Source organism: Pleurodeles waltl, chromosome 11, assembly GCF_031143425.1.
Source record: "Pleurodeles waltl isolate 20211129_DDA chromosome 11, aPleWal1.hap1.20221129, whole genome shotgun sequence".
Lineage (NCBI taxonomy): Eukaryota > Metazoa > Chordata > Amphibia > Caudata > Salamandridae > Pleurodeles > Pleurodeles waltl.
The window spans coordinates 820,795,309-820,818,922 of NC_090450.1; the positions used below are offsets into that span (position 1 = coordinate 820,795,309).

At 43.4% G+C, this 23,614-nt stretch overlaps 1 protein-coding gene across 2 annotated transcripts in view; it reads right to left on the reverse strand.

Annotated features, from left to right (window-relative positions):
* Positions 1 to 23,614, reverse strand: part of PXMP2 (peroxisomal membrane protein 2) — a 109,084-nt gene that overhangs the window by 77,974 nt on the left and 7,496 nt on the right. For both annotated transcript variants that reach the window (XM_069214644.1, XM_069214645.1), the window contains exon 3: positions 1,611 to 1,727. In XM_069214644.1, the coding sequence (XP_069070745.1) occupies positions 1,611 to 1,727 (117 nt within the window). The remainder of the gene's footprint in view (positions 1 to 1,610; positions 1,728 to 23,614) is intronic.

The window sequence follows — 23,614 nt, forward strand, 5'->3', positions numbered from 1 at the left end:
ATAGATTTCGTACTGAATACTTCTTGGGTTCACAGGCCATAAACTCGGCATTACGGTGATCCCGAGTTAGCACCCACAGTAATCCGGGCAAAAACGGTATCTCTGACGAGTGATGGTCAGAAGACTCTCTGGAGAGTCATGGGCAGAAGGCTCTGAAGGGGAAGGACATGTGGATTGGCAAGCCATATGCAGAAGAGACTGTGACTAGTGATAGATGGGTCTCCAAAAAGCGATGGGTGTGGAAGGCTGAGAGGTGATGACCGAAAAGCTCTTCAGCACATGACGGACAGAGGGACTGAGTGATTGAAAAATGTCACTTTTTGAATGTCATTTTTGTCTAACAGTAGCCTATGACAACTGATTGTCAGGATGTGGTGAGAGCTTTGAGAAGTGACGAACAGTTGGGAGAGCTGTCTGACAAAAGACAGCAGGGATTTCTGACTACTGATTCACTTGAAGAGTCAAAGATGTCTGACTGTTGACAGAGTTCTCAATGAGGAAAGGGCCTAGCCTTGGCACCTTTATAGGACTTTGGTAGTTTACTATCATTTCTATGAACAGAAAACAGAGTTCTATTGCAAAATGCCCTTCCATTCATTTGAAACGACCTGGCTTTATCAATTACCTGAGGCTGTTTCACTTTAAGAATGCAAGTTCTTCAAAGGTTGAGAGTGCATAGATTTGTGTACAAGATGTAGGACCCAACCTGTATTATGCGTTACATACAACATCAAGATGTTTGGACTCCATACATTGACAGTGCTAGAACTGAGTTAGATCACAGCAAGGGAAATGGGGTTCCTTCACCTCAGCTTTTGCAACTCGGCCCCCATATTAGCTATTACTACTATCTAATATACCTAAGCCCTGTATTATGAGCAGCTGCTTAATTCCAATGAGGTTGTTAACAAAGGTTACAGCCCAATTGGAATTATCCGAAGTTTACTTTCATCCCGAGGTACTCAAGCTGAAAGACGGTCAAAATGAGTAATTAGTAATGCCAAGGATGGGGAAATATCCACGACCATTCATAAAGAGGGTCTTGCTTTTTCCACTGTTTAGCTGGCTGAGAGGAGAGCGAAAACAATTAAGACTATTTTAGAAATGCTCAAAGGGCCATGTTCTCCTAATTACACATGCTTGAGGGAAAGATGGTTGAAAATCAGAAACCATTACTTTGAGTAACTGGCGCACCACTGACCTATTACCCCAACTGATCAGCATGTTTGTTAAAAACTACCACTTCTGGTTTCCTCCAGTTTAATTTCAGCCTATTTTGGTCACTTCATTGAGTAGTAAAACATATACTAGAGTTCAGGTGTCATATTGTGGAGTGTCTGAAACAAGGCTCAAGCTTGGACACCAATGCAAGTTCACAATTATGCAATCTCAGTCAGATCTCAGTGCCACCTAACTATATGTCGCTCAGGAAGATACATGAAAAAATCAGTTAAAGTCAGACTCCAGAAATCGAAACAAAAGATACTGAGTTATGAGTGCATACAATTGATGATGACTTTTTAATCAAAAGCCATTGAAAGCTCCGAGTGAATCAGTATACTGATGTGGAGGGGAACATTCATGAAAGTGATGACACAGGGACCACTCACCCGTACGCAGCAAATCGGAGAGGTCCACTCAACTCAAGGCTCTGGGAAGAGAAGGAATGTTTTCGTCTTTGTTGAATAACCTGAGACAGAAGATTTCCAAGAGCAGAGAGGATACCACTACAATTGGAAAAAAGAAGGGGTGAACTATAGGTCATGTACATTTCTTGATTTATATTAAACATTATTCTAAATTGGGAAGTACAAACCCTAAAAAATATATGGCGTTCTTAAATGGCAGTGATGAGTTATCTGTATTGAACAAAGAAGCATGGACTGTGCAACAGTATCTGGTGAAAAAAGCAAAGCACTTTGATGTATCTGCAAGTCCACATTGGACCTATAGAAAACTACCAACTAAATAAATAAAAAAACATAAGTTTACCTAACATTGTTGCCTTTTTCAAATACTGCTGACTCCACCTCTACTCTTGAAGCTGTGTGTGTGTATATATATTTATTTTATCTACTGGTGGTTCACAGTAGGTAGTTATAGTTAGACCAGTTTTTCCATAGAGAGAGAGTTTTTTTTGCCAATAACTTTGGCACAATCCGACAAATCATCATAAAATGTTCAAAACTTATACTTTTGTCAGTTCATCTGCTGTCTTGAAAGTTTCAGGATGATCCGTCAAGAGGGGGGGAGAGAAAACGTGGGGTTGGTGGAGGGGGGTGAGGTGGGGGACCAAAACATTTTTTCCCAATTCTACGTCTATGTTTTTTTTCCCTCCAAATTTATGAACACGATTAGAGCCCAAACCACTGAACGGAAATACACCAAATTTGGAAGAAAGCTAGCGCTTGGTCCAGAAAGCACGCTTTTTGTAATTTGGTGTAAATCCCTTCAGTTGTTCTGGAGATATTAGAGTTTTAAAATATAGATATCTATGGAAATGGATCCTCTGTTGATCCACCTGTCCCAGTGTTGATTTCCGTTTGGCTGCCAACACTTCGACAATCTGATTGGCTGCCAACACTGCCAAACAGCTCTCACTTGCTGCGAGTAAACGTTTCTCTGTTTCCCTGCCTGCAGCCACGGAGGCAGGGAAACAGAGGAAAAAACTGATCTCACAGAGAGGGGGCTGTATCTTTTGCACCTCTCTTTCTATGACAGCAATGCTGGGTCCTGCAGGAAGCGGGATTTCAGCTGGGACCGCAAGAGCTTTGAGGCCCCCGCGGTCACATTGCACACTGGGTGCTTTGGAGGGAGCCCAGGAGAGATGGCTGGGCCCTGGGAGAAAGGGGACTTGCAGCCTAAGGTAACTATAGCTCACGCCCTCGCCATGCACTGCTAATTCCCCAAATATAACAGCACTCATGTCAACTTTTATAATGTCAGAAAAAATATCAATGAAACATTAGAAGTCAAATTACTGAAGTAAAAACTGTGCATGGAGGGGCGGAAGTTAAACTTACCTAAGGCCGTGAGTTATAGTTACGTGAAATAACTCTATAACTGCTGAATTTCTATGGTTTTGTGAGTAAATTCAGAACCTAACTATAACATACCTGTAACCTTTGTTTTTTAAGTGAATATTATATACACACGCACACACATGCTTACACACTTACCCTAACAATACTTATCAATATGTGGTAAATGCTTATAATCTTACCTGCATGGTAAAGGCATTCAGTGGTAAATGCAGGACTGTGAAAGTCTGTTTCCCTCCCCAGGAACCTTAGCAGACCTTGACACACCCGCTGATAACACTACTGCACTTTGTTACCCTGCCCTCACCGAAGTGAGACTACAGTGTAGAAGCTGGCCTAACCTATGGCTGCCATGACCACTGATATACATATTTTGTATTCCTCTTTCAACGTAATATATAATCTGCAGCTTAACTGCTCACCACTATGTATCTCCAGTCACTCTCTTGGTACCTAACTTGCTCCAGTACCACGCCAACAACCATAGACTATATCTTATTTCTTCACCTTCTACTGCAGACTGTTTAATTCTTGTTAGGCTTTCACTGACTGTTCTCGTTCTGTACCTTGTTACCTTACCATCAACTCAACCCAGCCTTTTACTTCTTCTATAGGTGGAGCCTGCCAGTATCTCCTGTAAACTACCCTGGCCTGCGCCCAGCATGTATTTTTCTGCTTGAACTACGGGTAATGACAATTAGGCCTCTCCAACACAGTATATTCTAGTTTACTGACGCTTTGCACTTGTCTGCAGGTTTGTAAATACAATTTACCAAGGTATATATTTGTTACTGAAAAGAGCACAGGTAAGCTCACTGTGACTTTGAGCTCAGGAGTGGATGTCAGAAGCAGGTTTCTTGGCCTGGTCCTCATCAAGCACTAGCAATTATCAATACTTCAACCATTACATGGCCACCTACTGCAACCAGATACATCCATCACATGTCCACATCCATCGTATTTTTGATGCAGTCTTATCATTCAAAATACTGACAAGCTTGAGCCTGGTGACGCCTGGTGATCACCGAAACCCATTACTGAAAAAAAACTAAATTAATGTGTGATCCCCGCAAAATGAATGTGTAATCTCCGCAAAATGAATGTGTGATCCCCGCTACAATTTTAGAAGAATTGTGAATATATAGTATGTTATGATTCATGAATGGACAGCGTCTTAAGCATAAGACTAAGATAAAGGAAAATGACGGCATATATACCAAAAAAAGCTGTTTGCCCCTGTTGCCTGGTTGCTTTTAATGTGCTTCTAGTAGCAGCATGCCCAAGTGTAGGTGTTCAATAGGAGCATATACCACAGGCCCCAGGACATTACACTGTTTACCATTGGATTGAGACCTATGTTAAAGGTGAAGTGAGTGGTCTATAAAGCTGTTCATTCGACTGGCTAAAAATATATCCTATTATAATTGTGAGCTTGTGGCATAACAAGATCGCCATAGTGGCTGCACATGAAAGTTTCAATCTTGAAGAAAAAGCAAAAACTCTGAGAATCATTCTTGAAGTATGCTGCTAAAATGTAGATTTCCCTCTATATTACTCCACGGTAATGTTTCATTCGTGTTCATTTTACAGCAGAAACACAAACATGTTTATTGAGGTGGTATCCAATCGATTCTTCTCTGAAAAGTTAGAGAGGAGCTGTAAATTGGATTGTTATTTCAAAATGCATTCTCATTGTTGAGTAAGCTTTCAAACTGCTTGCACGGCTAGTCATGTCCAAACTGAACCCTAAATATAACGAATGTATGATTTTATCTGAATATTTCATTGAAACAGAACTAAACTTTAAAACAACCAGAATAAAAAATGTAACATATTGCACTAACGATATTGTGTCAGTCTAAAAAATACAGCCCAACAGTAATTTACCCAAAAAGATATTTAAAACACAGATTGCGAGCCCGATTCTATAGTAAAAACCTCATTAATCGCACACAATACATGATACATTAAAATCTGCAACAATACATTGTGGGTGACAAGTTCATTACAGCCCTCAATCATTTATGTAGAATTTGTATGCAGCACCACTCCACCGTACGGTATTGGCGCGCTTTACACGGGAAACCTAGCATACACAGAACAGCAAAGTAATACACGTGTAAAAACAGTAAACGGATATCAACAATGCGGAAGAGAAAATCTAGTGACAGTCTGAAAGAGTATGAGGAGGGGTAAGGGGTACGTAAAGTGGTTAGGCGCAGGATCATATAAGCCCAATACAGGGGGAAGAGAAAGACGTAAGGGGAGAGGTAGAAAAGACCCTGCGAGGGCTGGAAAAAGATGGGGTGGGGGTGGGGGGGGGGCAGGGCTGAGAAGGGTGTACAGGAGGAGGCGAAGAAGGGTAGAAATGACGGGGGGGGGGGGGGGCTCGAGGAAAGGATGGAGAAGGGACATATCAGGAGCAAGTTTGAGAGGGTGGTGGAGGGCATGGAGCAGGTCGGACAAGGGATAAAGGGGGGAGGAGAGGGGATGGAAATCACCAAGGAGGGGCTAGAGAATCACAGGAAGGGAGGATACGTGGTGAAAAACTTAGGAAGTGAAGGGTAAGGAGGAAGGCAGATGGACAAGGAAAAGAAGAGATGGAAACAGAGGGAACAGTAAAGCAAGTGTAATAAATAGAATACAAAGATCTATAGCATCAACTGAACTGGATCATATCATTTAAAGCATTTAATTCTTAAATTATCACATTTGTTTTTTTAACAGACAACAAGAATTTCTTACGAGCTTATGAATTTAATAAATCTAACTGTTAACTGCAGGTCATCATCTGTGAGACAAAAGATCAGAGTCTGACAACACAAGTGCGAAGACCTCATTGGTTCTAAGGATTCTGAAGGCATCTCTTGCACTTTTTTGAAAGCGAGTGGAAGTCACATAATATGTGCAAAACTGACTCGATCTTGCAGTTGCACAATCTGCAACTTTTTACTCGATTCTTATAAAGCCAGGACGGTATACAATAGGTTACAGAGAGCAACCGGAATTGATATTTTATTTCATTTACGCTGTGTTCGAAAATGTGCACCTATGTGTGGTTGTCTAGTGCGACAAACATTTATCACATCCCAGTATGGTTGCTGAAGTTGATTTTATGCTCTAGTAACGAGATTAACATACATTTTATTTATTTACTATAGTCTTAAATCAATCAGAACTTATTGGCTTTTTCCAGTGCTCCTTAATGCTTAAGATCTCTAGGGCCTTATGTAGATGAGGAGCTTTTAACCTTATTCCACATTTGAATGAAGGTTGCTTGCCATGCCAAAGCCTGCTTGCTCTGATTGAATTCCAGCCTGATCTATATATATATATATATATATATATATATATATATATATATATATTATGTTGGACAATGTCTAGGACCTTAACAAATTGCCAAAGGGCTTTGGCTCTATAAGTTAATGATAGCAAAAATGCCTTAACTCCCCGCAATAAAGGTTATAATGAAGGGCCATTGCGCTTTCTTGCCAGGGTGTGAAACGCAAATCCAAGTGATCAGGGCTTTGATTTTAATATTGAGGTATAGCGGGAGAGGCTCCCTTGCTGACCAAAAAGGATCCAGAGGTACTTAGAAACAGGAACACATTCTAATTTCACAGTTTAGGTGTGGCAAACCAGATTTATTTTCTTTTTTATTCTGCATCCAACGATTACCTCCTTGTTTTTTTCAGGGTTTACGTCCATCAAGCTTTTACTACATTAGAACTCAAGGGTGGAGATAAGTCTGCAAGCTGATCTAAGTTTTACTTAGCAGCACTATGTCACAAGGAAACTGAAGTGAAGAATTGTCAGACAATTCTTGGGGGATGGGATATCAAACTGTTACAGCTGTTGTTCAGATCTTCAATTTGTAAACTAAGCAAAAAGGATGAGAACACACATGCTTGCTTTCGGGCACCCTTTGTGTATATCTTCTATGAAACAAAGTTACATGAATCCACTTTTACTTTCAACAATGTATTGGTATACATCATCTGTATTGTCTTCAAAAGATGGTGACAAATGCCCACTGACTGAGTTTGAACCATAAATGGTGTCTGCAAACCTTGTTAAAGGCTGATTTAAAATTGACGAAACAGGCATATGTAAGAGTCCATGTAAGAATTATTTTTTCAATAATTAATGATAAATTTAGAATGGTGTTGAGTACCCGCTGTGTTTTAATAACCAGCCTGATTAAAAGTCACCAGCTGGAGTGGTTATCCCAGTCTTTCAAGCAGTCCTTTCAATAAGGCTTCAGCAAAGAATTTTGCCTCTACATCCAGAAGAACAAGGAGGCTGTAACATGCTGGATCTATAGCAAGACCCTTCTTGAAAACAGTTGCAAAACTAAACCTTCCCAGGACTCCAGTACAACTTGAACTTGGTAATAGCATTTATGGCTGAGGATTTAACCCCAGAATTCAATCTCCTGTTTGTAACAGACTTGTGGAAGTTACCTGGGGCCATATGCTCCATCGGATATACAAACCTTAATGAGATCCAAGACCTAGAAAGCCTGAAAAAATGGGACACGTCAGAATTATTTTGACCCGCTGACCTGTCCATTCGAAGAAGTGTAAGTGAAACCAGAAGTCTACAGATACTACATTACCTCGTTCAGAGAGATCCCCTTTACCAAACCTCTTTACAAATGCCCACAATTCTCGCAGATTTGTATTCCCCCAGATTTTGTACACAGTTTTCCATCTTCATGATATCTTTTTGCTGACCAGATGGCCCTATTGTAGGCTTTTTTTTCTTTTTAATAGGTTTACCTTTTTGGCTTGAACAGTAGCGAAGAGTTTTCTATTCAAGATCCTCATTTCTTTATTTAGTATTTTCCTTTCTCTTTGAAGCAAGTTGGAATACCACTGATCACCAAATCTATTTTAGCAGCTATAATGTATTTGGCTGCATCCCACCAGTCTGCTAAAATACTATTACTGTTCATACCGCTTTACTTGGAATTCAGCTGTTCCAGAAATGTCTTTCCAGATTGAGGACTATTGTCCACCCATTTGATTCTGGTTAGTTTTTCCACCCCAAACAAGCCCTGGGAGCAGTTGTTCAATTCCAATGGACTAAAGTGCTTTAAAAGCTAGAAACTTGGCGGATAAGAAAAGTATTGTATCGTTTTGGGTTTGAAACAATTCCTCTGAATTTGAACAGCAGAAGGTTTACCAATGAGTAATCTAATAACCACCACTCCTAAAAGAGATGCATGTTAATTTCGACAAAAGGTTGTCCAAAAAAATGCCATTTAACACTCTTATTCTTAGTGTGTTACAGGCTGATAAAAGAAATTCCCTTAATCTATCTTTTCTCTGTAAAAAGTTATCTATGGAGGAGATTTGCCAAAAGTGATCATCCTAAACTAACATATTAACTGCAAGGGGATCATGCTCGAGATTCAAGTTGAAATCTCCAAACCAGTCACAGGGCTTGCAGAATATCAGATATTAATGAGTTAAACCTCAAATAGCTATAACTGACCATTTATTTTTCCTTTTCATAATGAATGAACACAGACATTTAACAAGAGTGGAGTGATGCAATTGCCTGCTGACCAGTACTTTTTCAATAAACTTAATGCATCTGAGCTTTGTCCTTAATGTTTCTGCTTCTAAACTGAAACATGCAGATATTGCTAAACCACCCCTTGCACGCCCTTTGGTTAGCTGTTCTGTTTGCCATTATCTAACACTCCATGAAACCAGTTAGCGGATATTGTTCCTCAGACCAGGTTTCATGAAGGAAAATAAAATACAATTCCTCCCAAAAATCTAACACCTCGGTGTCCTGAACAATACGGTCTAAGCCATCAACATTCCACAAGTGAATTTTTAACTTTAATGGACTTTGAAGGATAGACCTCGGCATTCAAGCCACAAGGGAGGACAGATCATGGTTCCAGGTGAGATTAGGTTCTAGTGGTATTTGGATGCCCAAATAGCAGAAAATAAGTTTGCATATAGGGATTTGCGTTTGCCAGTTAGTCACAGTTGCATCTCCTCTGAGTTGAATCGGCAACAATTTGGTCCAAACAACCAATAGGCCTGACTTCTCTGTAGAGGGCCAGGATATGCGTGGTCTTGATTCGTGAGGGTTAGACAAAAATAGGAGGACGTCATTAGCATACAAAGCGATTCTATTTTCTTCGTCCCCTGCCAAATTCTAGCCATGTGTGGAGCAACCTATGAGTATATTCCTAGTTAGACTTAAGTTACTATACTTGGCCCAACCTATTCTGTTTGTTATTTAATTTTCTCAACTTGTTTCTTTGGCCTTTTGCAAGAGCAACAGCAAAGTTGTCTTTCTCAGGGGTCAGAGAGTTGGCATCTTCAATAATTATCTCACCAGAGTCATTCTGAGACTTAATATCTGAAATATCCTGCAATTCAGCTGATACATGATTTAATGCAACATGGTGCATATGATTACTAAAGGGGGGAGTAACATGCACTAGTTGGGAACTTAGCTGGTTGAACTTCTGCACTGGTAGATTTTGCAGCAATTTCCTTATCAATTTGTTCACAAGCTTCAAGATTTTTTACTTCAGCCACCAACATGCTTAAGACTGAGGCAGAACAATATGTTTTTCAATAGTCGGGGAGCAGGAGCAGCTTAATGCAAAAACGTCAGCCTCTGCCTTTTGCTCAATTAATATTTTCATTCTCATAAAGTGATATTGCTAATTGACTGTAATCATCAGTCAATCAATTATGTTTATTATAATCAAACTGTATATCAGTTGATTCTTTCTCACTTTTCTAGGGCATACAAAGATTCTGTTAAATCTGAGTGATGGTGATTCTGAAGCTACATTTAGGAGTATGGAATCTAATAGTACCCCTGGATTAAATGTCCCTGGCAAAAAAAGACTCCGAAACCCCCGGACCACAGGTTGGGAACCACTGCCATACATGATTCCTGACTCCCCTCACCCACTTGTTCACTAATCTAAATGCATCACTTCTAAAGAAACACTAACTACAATCTCTTTCTTGTTTAAGGTCACCCGCAACAATGGGTTGAGATAGTATCTCTTCTGAGTGGACCTCTCTATTCATATAACAGAGCTGAAAAGATAATGGGCCTTTTCGCCGCCACTGCTGAATACACTCATCTTAGCTTATAAAATGGATGGCTGTATACTTGTTGGCCCTCACTCACTCCTGGGTGGCCTCCATGCTCTTGTTTACTTACCCATGTCTCTAGGTCTTAGGTTTCTGCTGCTCCACACTGAGCTATAGATAGAATTCTCTGTTTACCTAACAGAATTAGGCTAATTAACACCATTTTAGTGTTTGTGATTTTGCCACTTGAGGTTGGGTTTATAAACATCTCCCCCTGACTAACAGTTCTCAGAGGAGGGGCCGCTATCACTTCTGAATGACAACCCAGAGACCTAGCAAAACAATGATGAGCCCTATAAACGTAATATCCATACACCTGGGAGGGGACAGTGGACCAAGTAATCTGGTAGAAAGGATGAGCAAGAGTCTGTAGTAAAAGGGAAAATTACTGTGAATGGGACCGAAAGATGTAGGACTTCTGTCTAATTCAATGCCATTTTGGGCTACCACTGCCTGCAGCCGATAATCATCAGGAAGCAGGAATACTGCCTTAGCGACTGTACGTAAGAACATAAGATCTAGTATGATTAAAGCTGAAAAAATACTAAAGGGCTTGTATTAGCTTTCCTGTGGCTGATGAGTGGGCTTGTGTTTTATAGTATATATGTCGCCATAAGGGAGCTATTGTTTTCAGAATCTGAATCTGAATACCTCTGTCAGGCTCATATTTACCTTTAATGGAACATCACCAACATTTGGCATGATTAAGACACTATTATGCAAATGGTAAACAAAACAGGCAAAATGTATTTGTGGATTTCACTAGTATCTATGCAAGGGTGTCCTCTCTGCCTTGTGATCAACCACCAACAAAGTTCTATTGTTTGATGGACTGGCAAGAAAAAGAATGTGCTCTGAGCACATATGAAAGTATCAGAGGCAAGGTATCTTAAGGTTTCTCTCTTAGGTTCAACTGTTTCTTTGCCTTCCTGTAATGTTAAAGTCTTCAAATGATGTGAATGACTATTTTTGGATAAAGAAAGAGACAACCACAAGTTTGAGGCCATTGGCTCATGCAGTTTTACACAGGCTTCCAACTACCGTCATTTGTTCCCGACAACCCTGTGTCGCCCACAGAGCATGTGTCTATTACCTCAAGACAAACAGCTGCAAAACTACTGCCTACTATTCAATAGTATCAATGGCTGTGCCTTAGTGGTTGAGTCCAGTAGATGCAGAATGGAAGAAAAACATTACAGGCAATAACATTTTCCTGAATCAATTAAAACATTGCTGGGGCCTAATAAGAGGTTCTGCAATGAAGTCAGTTCTGGGCTAGCAGTACTGGGAGGGAATAGAATGAGCCAAAGAAACACCACTCCCCTAATATGGCTCAACATTTCCTTCCAAAAAATCTTATGGTTTGGGAAAGCCCGCCACACATGAAGCAGCGTGCCATCTTCCCTGCATCCCCTCCAACATCGTCCCTTGGTGACCGGGAATATCTGCTTCAATTTATGCGTGGTCAAGTACCAATTATAAACTATTTTAAGGCATGTCTCTCTACCCTGTATGTTTCTTGCTAGCTTTGGTATGTCTCACCATAGTCTGTCATTCCTTCCAAGATATCTCTGTGCCTAATACTGTGGCTAATACTGTCTCCCATTTTTGCATCTAGGGCCACCTATCAGGGAGGGACTTCAAATTACCATAGACCGCGTTTCACAACAGCATTTAGAACCCTGATGGCCTCAAGTCCCAGCTTTATCCAGTTGCCAAATTTAACGCCCATTACCTCGGTTTTTGAGCTATTAACCTTGAATCATGAGACTCTCCTGTGGCTCCAGGAGTGCCACTTACTCTCTCGTACAGTCCACTGCATCTATTAGTAAGAGACGGATGTCATCTACAAAGAGAAGAATTTTATGTTCTTGACCCCCAAACAGCATACCTCTCACAACTGGGGTCTGTCTGTCTATCTGCACCAGAGGCTCTAAGGACAGAGTTTATGTATAGACCAATTTCTAATTTGTTCAGCATATGCTGGAGAAAGGACCATTTAATGTGGTCAAATGTCTTCTCGGTTTCGATAGCCACAATTGTCATGGGAATGGAATGTTTGTTAACCTTCTCAATTAAATGTAAAGTTCTATGTATGTTATCAAATGCTTAGCGTTTTTTTATAAAGTTGTACTGGTCCGGCTGGTCCAATTTATTTTAAAAATGGCATATATTCTTCAGTCTGTTTGCCAGAAATTTCATATAGAGTTTAACATCAAGATAGATCTATACACTGCAAATTGGGCTCCAGTTTGCCCGTCTTGTGTATTAGGACTGTATCAGCTTTGGTCATAGTGTCAGTCACACTGCCACTATCCCTGAAGGAATTAAACACATTGTTAGTCAGGTCATCAGGATGGTGGCAAATCACTTATAGAAGTTAACAGTAAGCCCGTCTGGTCCTGGTACTTTTTATAAGGGCAAATTTTTCATAACTGCAGTCATCTCATCCCTAGTTCTCTTTGTCTAGTTCCTCTCTATTGGCTCGAGGCAGACAAGGCAAGTTTATTAGTGACAAAAAGTCATTAACTGTCTGACGGGTGGTTTTCCGACAGCAGCAGAGAGTGTGATAAAATTCTAGGAAGCCTTCTCTTTTTTCCACCTCATTTCTGAACAAATTCCCACCGTTATGGTGCCGGCCCTCAATGACCCCTATAAGGGCGGCCTCTGCAAAAGAGGATGCAAGCCTGAAATAGATAGCCTCAAGTTTATGCCATCTGAGAGAGACTTAGAAGGAATGCCCAGTACTATCTGAACTTGGAGGCAGAAGTGCTGCTGACAAGTGTTAGCCCACATTCCTACCCGAGGAGGGACAGATACATTCAATAAAAGCTGCTGGGGAGCCACATGAAAAGGGCGTAAAATAAGAAAGGGAATGGTGACCTCGAGTGCAATGGATCGTAGGCAGAAAAGTGGCTAAAATGCAACATTTCCTGTGTCAAGACGTTCTCTAAGCTGCTTGTGAGACTGTACATATGCTGTGGGTAAGGTAGCAAAAAAGAAGTGCGTGCCCATAATCAATCTGATACTTGCTGTGTGAGGGAGTCGGACGCGCGGTTTTGTCACTGTGTGAAGAAGCCCCCAAAAAAAGAAGGAGTTCAGGATGGAAAGCCAGGGACATGAGGAACAGCAAGACGAGGTGGAACAGTTGTTGGCACAAAGGAGGCAGGAAGCAACAAAACAAGGGAAAGAATGAATAAGGCGAAAGGTGGCTGAAGAGGTGGAAGTTGGGCAAGGAGTAATATGGAGAAGCCATCAGAGGATAACCATCTCAGCGCAATAGTGAAAGAATACCTTGTGTCTTTGGTACCACTGCTATTTAGTTCAAACAGCACAGCGCTAGGTGAGGTGAATGTGGGCACGAGGTCAGACGTGGCGAGACCAGAGAGAGGAGCTAGTTCAGAGGGGCGAAAGGACAGGCACTACCAGTGCGAGGCAGGGACACCCTCAGCAGCATGGGGTCAAGTGCCAGGGGTTAGAGAGTCGACCAGGGCAAATAATGAGGGGCAGGCACCTGAGATGTACACAAGGCTTTCATTGGGGCCCCCTGCAATGACCACAAGGGCAGCGGGTTTGGCAAATGTTATCCCACTAACAGTGAAGGAGAGAATATAAAGTAAAGAGTTCATAGACATTTTCACGCTCCTGGAAATCCAGCAAGAAGACTTAGATTTAAAGGCCTGCGATAAGCAGGAAGAGGATAGATCGAAAAGGAAGCGAGTGAGGAAGGAAAGAAATTTTGATAACTGGCTAGACGTATTTAAGATTATGGCATGCGTTATAGTAGAGAAATTTCCACGCTGCACGGCTGACTTCTGGCTATATGAGTCCAAGATTCATGAGGCACACCGCCAATTCCCAGGTAATGCATGGTTGGAATATGACAAAAGTTTCAGGAGTAAAATGCAAGCACACCCTGAGATGGAGTGGAACGAGGAAGACGTGTCCAGCTACATACAAAAGGTGCTAGTGGCCGAGGAGGTCAGGTCATGGGCGGGAAAAGGGGGGGTCACCCCTTTCGGAGCACATATTACAGAGGAAAACCAGAGAAGTTTAAAACAGCGCATAGGTTAAAATCGGGAACTCGGGGTAAAAGTCCCGGGGATAGGGGACCTCCAGCGATATGCTGGAAATACGACACGGATTAATGCTCATGGGGAACGAGTTGCAAATTTAAGCACATCTGCTCAGATCACCCAGCGTCAGGTTGCAAGCGAAGAAAACACCAGTCCGAAGAAAGAAAGAAGAAACATTAGAAAGGACGGGCCACCGGGGGGGGGGGAGGCCAAGACATGGGCGGCTTTTCAACTGGCCAGATCCCTCTTCAACACGCAATTGCTCAGGAAGCTAGCTAATGGGTACTACAATAAGAGGATGCAGAATTGTTGGTAAAAGGTTTGGTTTTGAGGAGGATTTTGGTATAACATGTACAGGCCAGGTGGTGGGGGGTAGAGGCAGGAACCTGAAATCCGCAGAAGAACACCCAGGGGTGGTGAAACAAAAAAGAGAAAAAGAGAAAAGCCTGGGGCGCATTGAGGGCCCTTTTCTGCCCCCTCCACCCAAAGATTTAATCATTTCCACCTTGGAGGTAGTCCCCAAAAAGGAGGCAGGCAAGTACAGATTAATACTCCACCTATCATTCCCAGAAGGGACGTCAGTTAACAACAGAATTCCCCTGGATGCGTGTTCAGTTGGCTATGCAACAGTGGAGGACGCTATTGACATGGTAAAAGCGTCAGGTAAGGGAGGACTGATGGCAAAGGCAGACATTCGTTGAGTCAGCTTTTCACCTAATGTCAGTTCATCCTGGTAGCTTCCACTTACTTGGTTTTCAACTCAAGGGTGAAATATACTTTGATAAAGCCATACCAAAGGGCTGTTCCATATCTTGCGCGTATTTTGAATGTTTCAGCTTGTTTCTGGAGTGGGCTTTATACAAGCGGCACCCACGAGGTGAAAAATGTACTACCTAGATGATTTCTTGTTTGTGGGGAAAGTAAGGTCAGGGGAGTGTGCAGGCGCACTAAGGGCTTTCCAAGAACTGACAAAAGAGCTAGGGGTCCCAGTGGAGGAAGAAAAGACGGTGGAGCCGGCAACATCCCTAGTGTTTCTGAGCATCGAATTAGACTCAGTGGCAGGGACATCCAAGCCCTTGACGGGCAAGGTCTTGGAGCTGAGGGAAATCAGGGTCCTATGCAGCAGAGAAAAGGCAACCCTCGGAGAGCTGCAGAGAATGATTGGGAAACTGAATTTTGCTGCAAGAATGATACCAGCGGGCAGGGTGTTCGCAAGACATTGGAGCAGACTAACAGCGGGGGTGCGCCAGAAGCATCATCACGTAAGAGTAGGGGCCGGCGTTAAAAGGGACCTGGCCATGTGGGATTCCTTTTTGGCACACTTCAATGGACGTCTTATCTGGAGAACGGGATGGGTGATGTCCAAAGAATGAGCCCTGTTTACGGATGTAGCTCGCGGCCACGGGTTTGGAGCAATGCTGGGCAAAGAGTGGTGTGCAGGGACATGGCCTGCTAGGTGGTGCCAACTAGGGATCACAATTTGTAGAACTGTTCCCCATAGTGGTGGCAATGACAGTTTGGAGTAGCAAGCTGCGTAACATGAAAATTACACTGTGGTCAGACAATCAAGGGGTAGTGTGGGCCATCAACACAGGGACAGCAGCGTGCCCGGACACATTAAGGCTCTCATTTCAACATAGGCGGTATCGACTGCCTACCGCCACGGCGACGGCCACCAACATACCGCCGCCGTGGCTACCAGCCGTCTACAGGTATCATGACCGCCAATTGTATTCCGCCAGAATGCTGGCGGAACACCGCCGACGGTCATGGCAGCGGATGGCGGTAAGGCGGCGGTGCTGACAGCGTGCATGCGGGGGTAAGTCGCGTAGGATGCATGCGTGAATGAATGATTGTGAGTGTTGTGTGTTGTGAATGCATGTGTGACAAGGTATGTTGGTGTGTGTTGCGGTGTGTGGGTATGTATTTGTGCATGCATGGGTGGTGGTGGGTATGCGTGTGTGCATGTGTGTATATGGGTGCGCGTGTGGGTGGGTGTGTATCTGTGCGGGGGCAGGAGCGGGAGGGGGAGGTGGCCGGGGGTGACCCCTATCAGTGCCAGGGAAGGTATTCCCTGGCACTGATAGTTCCTACCGCCATGGTTTTCGTGGCGGTATGTTTGTCACGAAAACCATGGCGGTAGGCCGGGTCGTAATCCAGAGGGTTGGATTGTGGCGGCCGCCGGGCTGGGGACTGAAGTCTCCAGCCCAGCGGCCGTTACCACCCTGGCGGTTGGTGTGTTAAAGTGGCAGTTTTGGATGGCGGACACCGTCATAGTCCAAATCCCATTTTTTTTTACCGCCGGCCTGTTGGCGGTATTACCACCGCTTTAACACCGACCACCAGGGTTATAATGAGGGCCTAAGACTCATGAGGTGATTTGTTAGCCTTCAACTGGAAGGGAACCTTGATGTTAGGGTAAGGCATGTCCAGGGATTTGAGAATTCACTGCCAGATGCGCTGTCTCGTTCCCAGATGAACAAGTTCAGGAGGTTAGCCCCAGATGCCAAGGAGACAATGAAACCTTTTCCAGAATAGCTCTGGGAACTGGGGGAGCGGGCCTGTTATTTCTAGTGGATAATGCATTAACTCCTGGAACACACAGGCGTTACAGCAAATACATCACGTTAGAGATGCAGATGAGTGGTTTGACATCTTGAAGTGAGCCTGAGGCCACAACTCTGGTAGTGGAGCGCTTCATCAAATGGGCTTACCAACAGGGGAAAAGGAAGTCCTGTGTTCAGGCACATCTGGCAGCGGTGGCACATTTCTCAAACATTCAGACAAATAAGGATCCCACAGCATCCCACTACATCAGAGCGGCCACAAAGTGCTGGAAGCCACTTGAAGAAAAGAAGCAGGACCACAGGCGCCCCATAGACTTCAAAAAGCTGGTGATGCTGATAGATGCCCTAGGGGTGGTAGCGGACAGCCCCTATAAGCACTCACTTTTTAAGACAGCCTTCATTACAGCATTTTTGGGGGCTTTTCGGATAACCGAATTGGTGGCACCAGCAAGAAAGGAGGCAGGAGCAGCTTGTCTACAGGTCAATGACATCCAGCTAAGTGGGATGGAGGTGCGGATATTGCTCAGGAGATCAAAAACAGATCAACAAGGAAAGGGCATGTGGGTACAGCTTAATTGCATTGAAGACACAGGGTACTGTCCGGTATGCTGTTTAAGAGACCTCATGATGATACGCCCCAGCGGGCCAGGCTCTCTGTTCATTCATAGGAATGGCGAGCTGCTGAGCAAATTCCAATTCTCAGCAGTCATGCGCAAATCACTGAGTCACGGAGGTCTTGCAACAGTGGCTTTTAGTTCACACTCATTTAGGATAGGGGCAGCCACGACAGCAGCAAAACATGGGCTACAAGACAAGGCCATCAAGGCGGTGGGCAGGTGGCACTGCCGTGCCTACAAAAGCTACATACGGCCACAATTGGCATGAAGGGACATAGCCAAATACGTTACTAACTGACATAAGTCTTTTCTGGTACGTTTAACAGAAGTGCAAGCAAAAACAGTCTGGGTGATCGACCAGTCATTCATTCATAGGATGCAAGCATGGTGGAAACACGGCGGCAGCAAACAGAGAGGAGGCCAGCGGGCTACCTGCATTATTTGGTAGGGCTATCCAGGTATGAGATGGGGCCAGCTGCTGGAAATCCTCCATGGGCTGCAAGGGGCAGCCCACATGCAACCGGATATCTTAATTATACACCTGGGGGGCAATGACCTGCCATAGATGGGAAGGAAAGATCTCCTGAATGATATCCGGTTGGTTCTTAAACAATTGTCAAGGGCGCTTGGAAGCACCGTCATCATTTGGTCAGAAATTATCCCCAGGCGCAAATGGCGGGGGGCCTTGTCAGATGGTGCAGTGGATAGCTCCAGAAGGAAACTAAATATAGCAGTCAACAAATTCTGCACGGCAAATGGGCTGGAGAGCATCCGCCACAGGCTGATCAACCCAAGGTGTCCAGAATTATATGTCCCGGACGGGGTTCACCTATCCAAGGAAGGGATGGCGATTTTCAGGGTTAATCTTTGGGCAGCCATTGTCCAAACGGGCTGCGCATAGAGAGATACCTAAGCAGCGGCACGTGGGGAAGCTGCCTGGAGACGTGAGCCTCACAGGCAGCATGGCGGATAGAAAAAAGAGGTTCCAACCAATTTAAGGCAAACACACCTACTAAGGTGGTGTGCTAAGGGAAGGCGACTCACCTGGGGATGCCTTACGGCAGGGTGAAAGGGGCCGTCAGAGGGAGTAAGCAGAACACGGCACTCGCAGCCCAGACCCTGCCGGTCCGATGGCAGGGCACAAGAACACACATGGTAGCGAGTTGGGCCAAAAACAAATACAAGAGGTTACCACCCTCAGAAAGACATGGTAAACCTACAGTAGCTTGAGAACCCCCCTTTTGAAAATGGCATATAGGATTGCCCAGTGAAAAAACAGAGGCCTGGACTGGAAAGAATATAACAACAGCGTTAATGGATGATAGGCGGAGCAAGCCAGAAGTGATTTATGGCTTTTTGACAATAATTATGAATTCATTAACTGTGTTATGTTGATGTGACAGTTTGATGATGCCTCTGTGATTTATGATTGTGATTTATGATGCCTAGCGTTTGAAACTGTAATCTTGCATGGTTTAAATAAATAACTGTGGCCCTTTACGCCCACAAAATAATGACAGTACGTGTTTTTATTCACTGATTGTATGTAAAAGGCAAATGTCATGGATGTGTATGGGGACTGGAGGGTTCCAGGTGTGGGAGTTATTAAAAAGGGGGGTGAGTAGGCAGCAGGCATATCATAAGCATTCCAATCCACTTTACAGCACTGGCATAACTGCATGTTAGTAATTCAGAGACCCCCATTTGCGGGTGTGAGGTTACTGCTTTCTCGAGCTGGCGTAGTTATAAATTCCTCTCACGGCCTCCCTCCAGCCAATTGGTCACTTTGTTCCATTTGCTGGAGCGCACCAGCATTTCTCCTCATTCATCATTTACTGTGTGTGGCCATCCTGAATCTTTCCCGGTGAGAGCTCACAACATGAGAGACCAATGTCTCTGGAAGCATATCCCAGACTTCATCATAAGTAAGGCCGCTGGTCCGTGGGCTGCACCCTTATGTTTACGAGCTCCCAAGATAGCCGCATTCTGTCTCACATTGGTGTGATGCCTCTACTCTCCACCTGCTGGGGCCTCAAAGTTTTCATGGTGCTCTCAGAGGTGAGTGGCATGGATCTGTATCGTCAAAAGCAGAGAATATATTTTTCATTTCTGCCATTTCTATGGTGTGAAACTGAGCCTCTTAGCTGTGCCTACAATGCGCTGAGATGCCCATGCCCACCCCAAAATTATTTTTTCCAGGTTCAACCAAATGGTATCAAGAAACATCCTGCATCACTGTTCCAGGGGTGTGGAATTTTTTTAAATATCTACTTGTCCAGGGGACAGGTTGCTTCTCAAATCTACTTGTCCTATAAAATGATCTACTTGTCCCTTTGGTGCCATGTAGTGTGGCGCCAAATTATGCCAGCAATCTCATTATGTAAGAGCTCTGATTATAACCTCTCTGATATGCCAGGGCTACTACCATAGTAGGGCTTGAATACTTGAAGTTTCAATCCCTACTGTAGCAATGTCCTTATTTTGCCACCTTTCTGCAGATCTGCATACTGGGGCTGGAGGAAGCAGTAAGCAATAGTTCCAGGGCTGGAATGCCTGAGTCTGCAAACCTACTAACCTGCACGTTTTAAAGATTTTCACCAGCTTCTCTCTAATATTTTCCCATAATAAGAAAGGTTGGACATTTACTCTTGCCAATGTCAGAATTAGAACTTCTTCCAGGCTTGGGAAGAAAGTGGCTAGAGGGAAAATGAACTTGCAAATGCTCAATAGATTTTCACATGAGGTAATCTACACATGTGTATTTACCCATGCTAAAATACAGTTCACAAATATTTTATAGGGGTACGACATATACCATGGGCGCACTTTTGTGACTTTCTTTAAGAATCTGGGGCCACATGTAGGTAGGTTCAGATTTGCGACCCGCAAATTGCAAGTCAGAGCGAGTCGCAAATCCGAATGTAGGATGTCCATCTGTGATTCGCAAGGGCTTCGCAAATTCCCACCTCATGAATAATCATGAGGTGGGTCGCAATTTGCGACCCTCTTGCGAATGGCGGCCCTCACAGGGATGGTGGCCTGCTGGAGACAGCAGACCACCATGTCTGTGACTGCTTTTCCATAAAGCAGTTTTTTTTTTTTTTTGGTAATGCAGCCGGTTTTCCTTAAAGGAAAACGAGATGCATTACAAAAACGAAAAATGAAACGTTTTCGTTTAAAAGATTTTCAGAGCAGGCAGTGGTCCGTAGGACCACTGCCTGCTCTGAAAAAATGTTTACAGTGACATTCACAATGGGGAAGGGGTCCCATGGGGACCCCTTCCCTTTTGCGAAAGTGTTAGCACCCATTTGAAATGGGTGCAAACTGCGATTGGTTTGCGCCCGCGTTCGCAGAACAATCCTACATTGCACTGCGAGTCACAATTAGGAAGGGAACACCCCTTCCTAATTGCAAGTCGCAAACCCGTTTTGCGATTCGGTAACCAGGTTACCGAATCGCAAAACTGTGTTTGTGCATCGCAATGTGCTTTTTGCACGTCGCACACAGCGAAAGTCGACATTTGCGACATGCAAAAACCTGCCTACATATGGGTCTTGGCCCCTAATTAGGTCTGGTGTTAACAAAGACATTTTGTTTTTATTAAACTTCTATTTCTCTCTCTTTCGGCTGGCTTTGCTGTGAGTGATTGCATTCTGCCCTTCCACAAGGAGTAGTTTTGTTCAGTGTCAGGAACTACAGTGGCAATCAGTGACGTAACGAAACTGGAGGGTGCCCCTTTGCAAAGAACATGGAGGAGCCCCCTATCCAGACTCACTCAGGGCAGGTGCTGTGCTGAAGGGGGCCCCTGGAGGGCAGCTGCGGGGCCTTTGTTATGCCACTTGTGGCAACGTGTGCTTTTAGAGTTCAAAAACGTTTTGGGGAGTTTTTGCCAGTGTTTGTTACAATGTTGAGGGCCTGGTAGCTCCCTCAACAATAAAGTGTTACAAAAGCCATGTCAAAACAAGACATGCATTGATGAAACTAAAAGACTTATAAAAATATGTCAGATCAGTTGGCTTTGTCAGTGTTTGTTTATTTTCATGCTTCCCATAATCGTGTTGAAAATGGTTACACTGATTTTCCGTTAGAAATATTTTTGGGAAATACTAGCATGCCTCAAAACATTTTACTAAATGACACTTCATTTGCATCTAATCAGAGAGCATTCTGGGAGCATTATACTTAGCCTCATAGCCTAAACTTTTCAAACATGTGTATACAAGTTTTTTTTTTTTTGTACTGGAACCAACATCAGTAGTGAAGTGTGACCTTAAAACATTTATTTACAGCACTCACCCTAATAATGAAGGTTTTCAAATAATGAACCATAAATACAAGTTCGAACAGCATTGTCTTTCGGAAACACTTTACCTCAACTGCAGAGAGTTCCACTCTCTTTAAACAGGCAGCCAGAGGGTTTGTGCTGCAGAGGGTTGGGCCTACTTGTCCCAAGGACAAAGTAAACATAAAAACTTGTTGCCCTTGACCCCAAACAAGATGTCCCAGGCATCTGCTTATGGTTTCGAAAGATCTCAATATGATATTGTTTATAATACCTTTACTTATTATTAGAGTGAGGAGGTCTTTCAGCACAAAAAATAAAGGTCCTCTTTATAATTGGCCTTTTAATTCAAAGTGGACAGTAAAGTTAAGATCACTTACTTCTACTCTGATTTTTTTCTTCCTCTTCCTAGGCCATAAGTGTGAGGAGGGCTCCCTGCAGCCACCCTTAAAGCCAGATGGTAAGATTATGTATTGTTAGTTGAAATGGATGTGGTCCTTCACAACTAATAAATCCACAACTTTCTGTCTACTGGGAACCAAGCACCTGCTGGAGCACCGGACTCTCTCATGGTACCGAGAAAGAGCAGTCCAAGGTTTACTCAGGGGAAGAGGTGTGGACTACTGCCACTGTTTGCAGGCATGCAACAAATACCCTAAAAATCATTGTCCAGTAAGTGTTTTACTTATAAAAAAGAAACATAATTTATTATGCAGACACAACTCAATACCACGCAGTAATTTACAAGTATGTACATGACAGTAGGTAGAAATACCTATGGTGACACATTCCTAACAGCTCACAACACTGGCGAACCCTGAAACCCCAAAACACAGTACCCGCTCTGAACCCTTAAACCATAGCAATCCCACACACATACAAGACACAATAGAAGGGGAGTAGTTAGGAAACAGTAGGCCTACTACCTTCGCCAGGGTGTCACCACGTTAAGAAGAGCAGAAAAAAGCCATATACACTCAATGCATCACCATTAAAATCACTGAGGATGGTACCCTCCTCTTACAATGACATTCATTAGGGTGTGTAATGACTCACTGTTAACCTTGTAATTGTCAATAAAGCATTTAAAACATTTCAATAACCCTCTTTAAAACATGTCATGATTACCTGTCAACTTTGTGATTATCTATAAAGCATTATAATAGCCTTCATTAAGAAAAGAAAACGATTCACTGCTAAATTTGTTAATGTCAATAAAGCACTTTCATTGCAACAAAATGGGTCCACAAGTCTGTCATCCATTTTCAACATGCAACCTTAGAAACCACTAACAGGGGGTTCTCACACACCAGAGCCTTTGAGTAAAAGACCAAGGGTGCTCAAAAGACAATGATGTCTCCTGGGATCATTACCATAATCCCCTGAGAAACTGATGACAATTTTCAATCAAGAGTTTATGGGGACTTTTTTACAGACAGTGCACTCCTAGCAGCCCTCTGCTTTATGATGAAGGTGTCCCTATTGTTCCTGGGGCACCACAAGAAAGAATATGCCAATTTTCAAAGAGGAGACCCTCCTCTGTTTAGCTCCAGAGGTCTGGCTGTCCTCCTTCGTTTCTGTAGATCCTTTGGGACCCCTTACCCTTTGCAAAAGGTTGGAAAAATGTCTATAAGAGCAGGCAGTAGTCCTACGAACAACTGCCTACTCTTACAGAATGAAAAGAAAACATTTTCTTTTTTAAATGTATCCAGTTTTCCTTTGAGGAAAATGTGATGCATTAAAAAAAAAGGTTGTTTTATTGAAAAGCAATCACAGGCATAGTGGTCTGCTGGCCCTAGCAGGTCACCATCCCTGTGATTTTTGTTATTCCCATTGGGTTGCTAACCCAGACCTGCCTTATTAATATTCATGAGATAGGGCTATTT